The 12,075-nt window shown below is 38.8% G+C and overlaps 1 protein-coding gene across 1 annotated transcript in view; it reads right to left on the bottom strand.

The window, feature by feature from the left end:
- Window positions 1–2,951: 2,951 nt before the first annotated feature.
- The window catches only part of LOC145488602 (uncharacterized), a 40,611-nt gene continuing 31,487 nt past the window's right edge, over window positions 2,952–12,075 (bottom strand). Inside the window, exons 36-43 of the mRNA XM_081467490.1 lie at window positions 11,588–11,701; window positions 10,428–10,541; window positions 8,026–8,142; window positions 6,889–7,002; window positions 6,096–6,212; window positions 4,472–4,619; window positions 4,160–4,313; window positions 2,952–4,003 (exon numbers count right to left, since the gene is read on the bottom strand). Of these exons, the coding sequence (XP_081323616.1) occupies window positions 4,172–4,313; window positions 4,472–4,619; window positions 6,096–6,212; window positions 6,889–7,002; window positions 8,026–8,142; window positions 10,428–10,541; window positions 11,588–11,701 (866 nt within the window). The 3' untranslated portion in view covers window positions 2,952–4,003; window positions 4,160–4,171. The remainder of the gene's footprint in view (window positions 4,004–4,159; window positions 4,314–4,471; window positions 4,620–6,095; window positions 6,213–6,888; window positions 7,003–8,025; window positions 8,143–10,427; window positions 10,542–11,587; window positions 11,702–12,075) is intronic.

The raw sequence follows: 12,075 nt of genomic DNA, 5'->3' as shown, positions 1-12,075 counted from the left end.
TATTGTTGCTTGTTTGTTTGTTTTCTTTGTTTTGCTTGTATTATTGCCAGTTTTCGTGTGACGTCATTACTTTTCAAAATTTAAAATTAGCAGTCTTTCTAAACTTTTAGTTTCATCAGATGCGAGACTCTATAATAACTTGACGTTTCACAGCATTTTAGCTCAACAGGGTTCCTTATGTTGTTATAGAGGACGTTTGAATTTCCAAGTTTATGCGTTGCGTAATCAACATTAAGGACGGTGCCCACTAAATACAAAGGTTTTTGCGCCGGGTTAGGACCTAGCGGAAAAAGTAGATCTTGGCAAGGGCCATTGGAATCCACAAAGAAAAATTGGGGTAGCCACGCATTTTTTCGAGATAATTAGCCTTGAATCTCAACAAAAATGCTGACATTAGCATTTTCTGAAAAAAGAAGGAAAGGATATTTCCGGCGCAGATTTCCTTCGAATGCTCCTTAACATACAGAAACGCAAACACATTTACAAAGATCTTAAAACTGCATGGTAAATGTTAACAAAACCATTTTTGGTATGTTTTTAATAACAAAATCGTTGCAACAGCGCTTTGAGCGTCTCTGACAGCCTTCCTCTGGTTCAGCCAAAATAAAGTCTAATTACCTTTTGCTCACAACCAGAAACTAATCACGTGTTGAATAGGCTTTCCACTTCCATTTCATAACATAAAATGTTGGTGTAACCACGCGTTTTTTTAAAGTTACTGATCTTTTTTGAAAACTTTTACGGTGTCCGTTACATTTTTCCCTGTCACCTCCCCAGTGAGTAAAACATTTGCGTATTTCACACTTGATTTGCGCGCGCACTACGCCATCTTCAGGTAGCTGTTTACAGTTGGATTTCAGTATAATTTTCGTCAGATAACAGCTAGTTTTTCAGCTGGAAGATGTTAACAGTCAGTGGTTAGCGATATGCTGCTATTTTGGTGTTCGTGGTTTAAATACGAGCTCATTAAACTTGATTTGGTTACAGTAGGAAAATTTTGCTTTCTGTTAGTCGTGTACTTGGTAGCGTAGTTGATTGCGTCAATGTCAACCCTAGCGCGTGCGTGGCGCTTAAACCATGCCTTGCGTGATGCGTAGAAAGTATGCGCACTAACAAAAGTAGGCACCGTCCTTAAAATGGCTGCCCAAGAAGGCTATCGCGCAGGTCAAGAGAAGAGTTATCACTCAAGTTTTTGCTAACTGAACAGTGCTTCCACAGAATTATTACTTTCAATATGTTGGAGCCCTAGAGTAATAACCTTTCGTTTCAATAGCAAAACTCAGTGACAGATGTTTCTGTTTCTTAGGGCCGCCATGTTGGTTCCCCTCAGACGCGTCTCCATACAAAACTCTATACATTTGGGTGAATAAATCTTGGCGATCTCTCATATCCCGGATTCTTGACTTAATTTAATGAATGATCACGATTTTTATTTTTGACGGCGTGACAGTGTAAACTAGCAATAATTCTTCTTGCATATTGTTAGGATTCAGCTTCTGCTTCCATGTGCGGTCGTTTAGCAATGGAGAAGGGGTAACTCGGCTTCCACGCTGTATACTCGAAACACTCTTTATAATTATCATAATCTTCTTTTTAATTTTCTTCTTTTATGAGTGTGGTATTTGCTGTTTTTGTTTTTGTTGATTGTAAAGCGCCTTCACACGGAAAACTAATGTTGGCAAACTCAAGTTGGTGTGTGTGAACGGCACAAAAACAGTCGGCAAACACGTTGGCAAACAGTTGGCGACAAACAGAACTTGCCTCTATTCTCGCCAACTTTTTCACCAACGTTTTCAAGCTGGTAAACTCGTATCTGACGGGTGAACATTGGCAAACATGAGTTGGTAACTGTCAGCCAACCAAAACACGAGCTCTATTCACATGATTTATTTCCGTGACACTTAACAAAATGACCACTTTTAAATTTATCGAAGAGGTTCACAATTTTCCGGCTGCGTAGGAAATTTCATCTGTAGCCTATAAACAATTAAAACAAAATGAAGGAGCTAGCGGAAAAACTGGGTTTCGTCCAAACCTTTCTATTTCTCCAGTGCTTTCTGTTTCTTCTCTTCTATTCTTCTGTTTCACTGCTCTACGTGAGTGCTGCTGGTCGGGTGCTGAAGCTGGAAGTACTCACGCTAAAGACGGCAAAGCTCGCAGTTGCTTCAAGAGAGTAGTGGGAGTATCTCATTCCAACCTTGTTTACAAGTTTGTTTGGTCAAGCTGCGAGAAATATTAGGGTAAGTTAAAAGACTTGGAAACGTTAGAAATTGAATGACATTATACATATAGGCTCTATTACCTGCGGAATAAGGATTCCAACCAGTGAGGAAAATACACCGGACTCGACAGAACGACGGAAATAGACGGATTCGCCAAAACGTGTTTACATACTTCTGGCTACCCAATCAGATCACGTGATGATTTATTTGGGAAGTTACAATTGTGCAATTTATTTAATTGTTCATCTAGTTATTTTACTCTGACAAAGGAAAACAGAACATTGCCGAAAATTAGTTCATTTTATAGCATTTTTAGGTCAGATCCAATAATTTTTAAGGAAATAAATTTCCATTGATCAGATAGCCCTGGGCTTTACAAGATGACACCATTTTTGTTAGTTATAACGGCATATGACGTCAATTAACGTCATTTGGATCCGCCATCTTGACTATTTTCTTAAAACGTCAAAAAATAACGGAAATTAATTCAAAATCAAGTCAGACTGCTTATGAAATGTACACATTCGCGACGTTCTTCAATTTGAAGAAGATAGCTGGAAAAAAAGATCAATAATTATGTGAAAGAAACTTGTTTTTTGGCCATACCTACGTGAAATTTGTGGTTGCCATGGCAACGTTAAAAATGGAAATACAATTGACATATCAATCTTTTTCCGGAAGATGAATGAACGGCTTCTGAAATTTTCAGCCCCTTAGAGTAAATCGCCTTTTCAAAGCATTGGAAAAACGTTATGGGGGGTGGCATCCAACCCCCCCTGTCCCTGCACGTCCGAGGGTTAATTTCACAACTGCTTAAGTTGTGTATATAACTACAATGATCAATCATGTCTTCATATCTTTCTCCGCAGTTCAAATATATGGTCCTTCATATATTCCCTTGCATTGTGCAATTTCAACTGTAAGCATCGTGGTATGCAAAAACAGAACAGTTGTATCCTCCCAAATGAATCGTCACATGATCTGAACTGGATAGCAACAAGGAAGTTGAAACGTCAGCCGAATCCGTCTACGTAGCCTGAAGATGAGATTGTTCCGTTTGCTTGTGCATATCTGTCCCCTCATCTTGTATGTGTTTGGTTGTGTCCTTGCTTGCTTGTTTGTTTGTTGTAGTTGATGGTAGGTAGTTGAATCAGCAAAAGTCCTGTCTTACTTTAACCAATAAGTCGGAACTCCCCGAATGAAGCTAAGAGCAATAGATTTTCATTACTGATCCAGCAGAATCGACTTCCTTGATGATTCCGGATAGTCTGTCATGAGAAAAAACACTTAATCGATATGTCTAATCTATTGGTAAAATTGCGTCGTATTTTTGTTTACAGATCGATTCGAGCAAGGAGTACAAAAAGGGATGAACACTTCATATTTGGCCTTATTTTGTCCTCAAGCTTTAGCTGAACACTGTACAAAATAACATGTACAACGACAGCTGCAATAAAGATTTATAAAATCCATAGTTTGTCACGTAATCTTGCTATTGAAAGCTGTCCGGAGTTTGAATATTGAATAGATTAATAAATTATTATAATCCCATCTCCCATACCAGGTGTAAGTTAATCATATCTCCCACGATAATACCGTCGTTGGGCCAATCTTGTGTTTACATGTATTTCGACAATGAAGAGCTTAAAAAGAACATTTACGCACCACACAAAACAAAACAAGACACCACATGTTTCCTTTAATTTTTACTTCTTTATTTTGGACAGTCTGATATAACTGTAGTAATTATTGTTTTTTCGTCTTGTCCTGAGATTAAATATCTGCAAGAAAGGAAATGGTGTTATTTAATTTGTCACATACACATACACTTTTCAGAGTCCCTTTTATACTAATTCATTTCTGTCTAGAACGTTTTCCCGTCCTTTCGTCAAGTTAAAATATATTTACCCTGTGAAGAAGATAACTAATCTTCTTACCTTGAAACATTGTCAAAGCAGTCTGTAGACGAAATTGCTGTAAGATCCACCAACACCGGACCAGCAATTGTCGGCCTTCCCATGCCGATCATATTTTGTACCCTCTGGCGCACCATAACATTCGCCATAATACTGAATTGCAAAGTAGTACATCCTTGAAAGACAAAATGTAACAGTATTTCAGGAAACACTCAGCAAGAACCTTTGGACACAACGAGCGCACGAGTTCAGAGAAAGAAACGAATGAGATTCTCTTATGTTACTCGGGTAGAGCGGTAATTAAGAAACATAAATTTCGTTAAGTCTACTTACTTGTGATCTTTGGCAACATCAGAGCAGTTTTTAACTGTTTTTGACATGTCACGCCAGTCTATAAATTTTCGAAAACTTTTCAGCATGTTTCCCATAGCGCGGTCCTTTGCTTTGTCCTTAAAACAACCCAATTCTTGGAAAGATTTCGCTGAAAGATACAGAAAAGCCCACAGGCAAACAAAACGTCAGTCGGACAAAGTGACAGACAGCTGACCTAGCTGTGTAGGGGTAACTTACCTATCAACCTCGTTCCCAGGGTCTCTCATCTTACCGCACTCTGGAGAGATCGACGAGAGACCCGTCTCTCTTCGCTCGCTCCAGGGGGCGTTAAGATGAGAGACCCTGGGAACGAGGTTGCTTACCTATCCGGAACAATTTTTTTATTGCATGGCTAGCTCCGTGAGCGAGCAAGATGAACCGAATCTAACGCTGTGATTGGCTACCCAAGCGAGCAAGACGGGGCTATCTTTTCCGCTCGGGATTGTACCAGCTGTGTCCCGCTGGAAATATTTTCTGTTTTTCATGTAATAAATCCTTTATTGACCAAGATGACTGGATGTTGGCCTCGTTCATTTTTTTGCTTGTTTACGGACCTCGACTCCGTCTTGGCCCATAATCACGCAAAAAACGAATTTGAATATCCAGCCATTTGACCTCACACTTGGTCAATAACCTTATATATTGGCTCCGAACAAGATACCGACAACATCGGCCGATGCTATTTTAACGACAAAACAAATTTTGCACTTTTGTTTATCTTTGCTTCTTTCTTTTTGTTGTTTTGTTTGTGGTTTTTTTTTTGTTTTGCTTTGTTTTCGATAATGCTGTATCGGAGGACGATTTTGGTGTTATATCTGAATTAAGGTTTCTATCTTTTTAGTCAGGCACTTTCCTAACATGAAAGGTAGGGTTGACATTTAGCCTAGAAGTTGTAATTGAGTAGAATTTTGCAGAACTGATAAAATACCTGATTATTAAGCCAATGTAGAGCTGAAATAGCTGTTTGTTTTTGTTTTTTTGCTGTTGTTGTTGTTTTTTCATCGGTTGAGTTGTGTTAGGGCAAATGAATTGGCAAAGAAAAAACTTGCAAAGATTTAACATGGCACACGAAATGGGGTGCTTTCATGGCCAGATTTCAGCATTATAGCCCCCTATGGTTCGTTTGTAGTTTATTTGTTTGTTCCTGGTTGTCGTTCTTCTTGTTTTTTACCTTCTTCTTTCTGCCTCGTGTCCACGTGACCAAAGTCTCGTGGATACGAGGTGTATGCTGGCCATCGTTATATCCCTGGGTAGGAAACTCCTGTGTAACCATTCTTTGCCTTCCTAATGTAAGATTACTGCGAAGGGTGATTCTGGAAACTCGCGGGTTACAATCAATTGTGTTTATGAAAGACAGGCATAAAACGTTGAATTGACGGCAGTTTGTGTTACTGTTTGTCTCATCACCACCACCACCAACAACAACGAGACATACAGTACAAGCGTTTCTTATCAAAAATATTTGTCAATCACTCGTCATACTTCTTTCTTGACTTAAAAATTTTCGATTATTAGGCAGTTACATCAACATTAACATCACAAAAAAATTGCTGGATACGTTATATTTGTTGTCGGTATCACATACTTGTCTCGCAGTTAAATCCTGTAACTCCATCTGGGCAGATGCACTTGTAGGTACCTATCTTGTTCTCGCACGTTCCACCATTTTTGCAAGGGTTACTTCCTTTGCATTCATCAACATCTGAAAGTGAACATAATTGCCGTCTAGATATCAGTCAGTAACTGGCCGACATTTTCTGTCGTGTCAGAAAACGTCATTGCTCAATGACTACTAAGTCAAGCCTTCCCCCTCTCATCTCCCAAAGCCTTGTTTACACGAAACTATTCTCGGGAAGAAGGGGGCTCGAATATTAAGCGAAAATTCGGATACGCTTATCGAGAATTATGCAGCCTCTTACCGAGGGTCTCCCCCCTCCCCTCCTCCCATTTCCTTAGTCCAGGACCAAGCGACCCTAGAAAGATCTGAAACCCGAAAATATCAGATTTCCGGTTTAATTAGGCATGCTTTGCTGACAAACAGGTGGCTCAATCGAGGTCCTGGTGTTGTACCTCCGCTCAGTTCTACTGTTTTAAATGCCAATCGAAGTCGAGCTTGTCATGGAATTCTCGAGAATCGCTCCTCTGGACGAACTTGGACAGTAAGTAACGAAGACTAAAGGAAAGAGATTGGGAATTTAAAGTCCTAAAGTATGCCTAATAGATCCAAAACATAAAAACAACAAGAAAAATACTTTTTTCTTTCCTGAGGTTCAAACCTAACCATGATGAAAGATGGGTAAAAGCATCGGTGTTCCGCCCTGATCACCTTTAGTGAGACCGAAATATTCTATAAACATCATTTTAATTCCAGTGCTTACCATTCTCACAGTCCTTCCCTTCAAATCCGAGGATGCACTTGCAGTTGTAACCGCCAATAGTGTTGGAACAGTTACCGGTGTTCTTGCAAGGATTGTTAAGGCATTCATCAATATCTAGATATAGAGAAGTGCAGTTTAAAATTCAATAACTTATTTATATGATAGGATGCCACCCACATTATTACACAGCACTTCCCAACGGTCACGCTTTTACCTATCCTCTGAGTAGCATTATTATTGGTCGCTGCTTCATCCAGTATCGGGTATCAACATCAATTACGCTTTAAGTCACAATGAGAGCTTGAGTAGAACCACGGAAATGCGCAGAAAGTGATAGTACATGAGTAACCATATACCTAAATACAGCATATGCATATTTCATATTGGTGCTCAGTTCGCCAAGCTTTGTTTGCTGTAATAAACCTCGACACTCCCAAGTGGGATATATTCGCTACAGGTGTGGCCGTTTATTTTGAAAGTAAGCTTAGAAAGCTCAATTTGCAAACATAGTAAAGTATTAGGAAGAAACCGCCTGCTAATGCAAAAAAAAAAAAAAAAAAAAAAAAAAATGGAGAAAATGGGGAGCGTAGCGAGGGAAACTTCCCTTCACTTGCTGAGAATGCTGCGCAAAAGAGAAGTTGGGCCACATTAAACGATATCTATATTCCGGATGACGGAAACTCCCCTGACCAAGTACTGGGTCTAGTTACATCACAAGCTTCAAAAAATATGTTTTTGGTAGACAAAATCCATTTAAACTGAGTAAGAAGGTATAAGAGCAACTCATGGTACGGTGCAGGGCACGTTTATCATCTGGAAATGGCGAATTTAGAATTTTATTCCTTGGCTCCTATCTTCTAAGGTTTGAACTGGCGTCCAGTTCTCTTGCGATTTTTTCCGCGCAATCAACGATCGAATAAAAAATACGAGAAAATAGAGGACTGTGAACAGTCTAAAACTGACTGTCTCCTTTAACAATTAAAATTGGGTGAAAAAAAATAGGCCAACTTTTACAGCAGAATAACTAAGCTGTATCTATTTTACGTTATTTTGAAAATTAGCAACGCCAAGTATTTCTTCCGGGATAAGACAATCCATTTCATCATAATATCATATAAGATATCTTAAAAGGCTTACCCTGATCGCAGGTGTCTCCTTGATAACCAGACGGACATTTGCATTCAAATCCGCCAATCAGGTTAATGCAAGTAGCACCATTCTTGCAGGGGTTATTTTCCTTGCATTCGTCTAGGTCTAACAATAACAAATTGGGTGTATATTTATCTGTTTTAGACGCATTATAAAGACAGTCTTCATTTCTCTTTAGGCTGTCTCTATTCATGTTTTACGGTTTCGAATCAATCGATCACTCGAGCAAGCAAACAATCATTCAATTGGCAAATCGTAAAATATATAACTTATCTGGGGATTTTAAAAACAGCTAATTCACCAGATTTATACATGTGGGCAGAAAGGGGTGCTAAACTAGGATGATAAAGTCTGTCCAAGCTTCCAAAAAGTATCCCAGCGCGTCTGAGTCTTCTTACAGTGATTCTGCCTAACCCGTGTAAAAGTTACAACACAATTTAATACAACAATTTCATTTTGTAGTATTTCTTGAGGCCTTAAACTACTGTAAAAAATAAGTCACTGTTCCAAGCTTTCGCGATCCTTGGCATCCCTGAATATGCCGTGGATAGGCGAAAGCTTGGAACACTGAATTATTATTATTATTATTATTATTATTATTATTGTTTTACAGTAGTTGAAGACCCCACTAGGTAATCCAAATTATGCCTCTGAAGGATAACTTTCAACACTTACAATAATTTCATTATTTGTTTTTGTCGATCTAGTTGTCTAGTTTTGAGTATTTTATATCGTTGTTAGATTTTGTTTCACAGGTTAAACAAACTCACCCTGGCCATTAATTAAGCACCCTCATTGTTACTGCGCATCCTTTCTGCGCGCGAAATTCATGTCGCAACGTCACGCCACGTACGTGAAGCGTCATATATCAAGCGGACGGAAGAAATTTAAGTATTTAAGAAATTTAAATTCAAGTATGGGGCTTGGCACTGGCTGCGCTATCTTCGCCTACAATTTACTTATTTGGATGCTCGGTGTCCCCGATTTTTCTTTCCGTCGATCAATTCCTCACCAGTTTTTATCCATTTTAATCAAAAACAGGGAAAATCCGTCCTTGAGAAATGACAAATTTTTCGCCTTTTTTTGCTCTCGTGTGAGCGAACGTGAATAGGCAAGGCTAATATTTATTCTTTTTCGAGGCCTCTTCTAGCTCAAGGAACGACATCAGCTCATAAGTTTACCTAAAATGCTTATTTGTGTTGAACTGAGTACGTTTGCCTGATCTTAATTCCACCAACGAAGCTTCTTTTTGTAAGCTTACGTCGTCTTAAAATAATGAAAACCACTAAAAACGCATGGTCTTCAAAGCGCCTTATCTCGTTTCTGTTTGTTTGTATTTTCTTCAGTAAATTACCAGTCTTTACAAGGAGTTCTTGTAATACGTTCTGTTTTCAGCTTCATTTTAGACTTTATTAGAAAATCATCCTTATCCTTCTAAACTACAAAATTTCAAACTAGTGAAGCCAAATGTATAAATCTAAATACTCGAAGACAAAAACAAGCATCTTTGATGTAAAAGTGATGTATGGGTTTAGCGGCATCTCCTTGTATGATTGTTATCTACATAAAACCTGTTGAAACTATGGCATAAGCAAGCTCGTAACAGTATTCGACACTTTTAAAGGCGTTGTTAAGTATGTGAAAAACACGGTACAAGAACTTTAAAACGAGTGAGCTCCATTCGTTCTTTGTTGGTTTTTTTTTTCAATCGAACACCAGTAAGACACTAATATTTACATAGAACTACCAATGAAAGCTGTAATAAAAAGAGAAGACATTCCAAGATTTTTTCGATTTCTTTGTAGGAGGGGAAAATGAACGCTGTATAAGCAACTTCGTTTTCCAAATTAACCTGGCTAGAATATATCCCCGGAGTGATCCTCTGTCTGAATCTTTGGGGAGGGGTGCGTCGTTGGGACACTGAAACCTTTACCCTATACTAGTCTATGATCAGTTTGATTTCGCAACCCTATTCTACACTAGGCACCAAAAACCCTACTCTATCCCAGACTAGCTATTTCCATGCAGGAACTTTAATATCACTATCCTAGTCCAACATACGCTGAATGAACCAATCTTTTACAAAGTCACTTCCAAGTTTCAACTTTTATTATAGAACCCCGGATAGAAAACCCTGTTCTTGATTAAGTTATTTATACACTGGCCACTTTTGCAGTAAATTATACCCTATTCTAGACCAAATCTGTCTGATTTCTCTTCCCTATCCCAGACTATACTGAGTGAAAACCATACCCCTCACAGCAGCACATACCAGTATAGCTTATATAGGGAAGGTACCTGACTAAATGTAGCGTTAGAACTCCCTTAGTAATGTTCTATTCACCCAATTCCTAAAGGCTAATTTCCACAAAAGCAAAATGATGTCTGACCTTGATCACAGTGTTTGCCTGTAAATCCTTGAGCGCAGTCACATCTGTAACTTCCCATCAAATTAGTGCACTTCCCACCGTTTTTACAAGGATTGTTTTTACATTCATCTACATCTGGTACAAAATAACACAATTAATAGTACAGGGGTTAACACGATAAGTAACCCACGTTTATATGCATTTTTTGGTGGCGTTCTAATGCTACAATTGGCGTAACTTTTATTATCTTTCCCCTACAACAGAGCATGGACCCCCATCCTGAAGCGCAGTATCTTACATTAGTATAATTTCAGAGCCGAACAGAGAGTTTCTAGCAGTCTGATTGGTTGAGCGATTCCTTATATGACGCTATATTCACCGCGCCAGGCGGTGAATATAACATTTTCGAGGCCTGGCTACTAAGCTCGCCACCCTTGCCATCTCGGCAAGTAAACATGGCGGACAGTTGCGGAATCAAATTTATCATTTATTCGGAAGACATCACTCCAAGTCCAGGATATTTGAAAGGATGGATAATTTTCAAAATAATTGCTGTCGCCCTTGCACCAAAAAGCCTTTCACGGAAGAACTCGTATTCAAGGAATTCAAGAATCGTAAACGCACTGGTGACGTTGATCGCCAGCAGGTCAGATCGATTGACCGAAATTTATTTTTCTTCAAACTAAAGCTACTCATTTTTAGACGATGATGATAACTGTGAATGAAGTGAACAACGATAAAACAAAGGTACCGGATGAATTTATTTTTCGTAGTGTTTCGCTTGTTTGTTTTACCGCAGAACTCAATGAGTAAATTTATTCAAAATCGATGTACATGTAGGCTTATTATTAAACTGGCTACACACGTGTATGCAAACGAACAATTGGGTCTGTGTTTTTATGTTTTAGTCCGTTATTCTGTAGTCCTCTTTGCTCAGCTCTGAAAATTATGCTAAAACAATTACTCGCCTCAGGCTTGGTCAACATTGGTGAAAATTCACCTCGAGTCCGGCTCGGCGAATATTCATTAATGTTCACTGAGCTGAGGTGAATAATTGTTAATTATAGTCATAAGTACTACACGTACAAAAACTCCCCCACTGCTACTGGGCTAAAAATACTGTAACATCTCTACCAATGCAACAACAGTACTACCCCACTGCGGTTATAAAAATCTCATACCATTTTCGCAGTGTTTTCCATCGTGTCCACTGGCACATTTGCATTGGTAACTGCCCGGCGTATTGTGGCAGGTTCCACCGTTTAAGCAGGGACTGGTCTGACATTCATCAATGTCTAAATGTCAGGAGAAAGAATAATATAGGGATTTAAATTCAAAACATTAAAGGTGATCTATATTACGATGCAGTTTAGAATAATATCATACTAGTATAAATACTCAGGTGATTATAGAAATTCTCGCGCTCTCATTGGTCGAGAATGGCGTCGTATTCCGCTATAATCAACTCCGTCCAATTTTCAAAATGGCCGCCTCGCGCTTTGTCGATGTCTTTGAAGAGGAAATTGATATAATGTAAGAAAATGCTATTCCAAGAAACACCAAACATGCAACAAAGTTCGGAGTGACACTTTTCAAAGATGTGAAAATTGTGTTAAATATAACAAAGAAACCTTTTAAATTCTCATGAAAATGTCGCTTATGTCGATAT

The sequence above is a fragment of the Orbicella franksi genome, chromosome 5, assembly GCF_964199315.1.
Source record: "Orbicella franksi chromosome 5, jaOrbFran1.1, whole genome shotgun sequence".
Taxonomy (NCBI): Eukaryota; Metazoa; Cnidaria; class Anthozoa; order Scleractinia; family Merulinidae; genus Orbicella; species Orbicella franksi.
The sequence above is the reverse complement of the archived record's forward strand: the minus strand, read 5'-3'. Positions and strand labels throughout refer to the sequence as shown.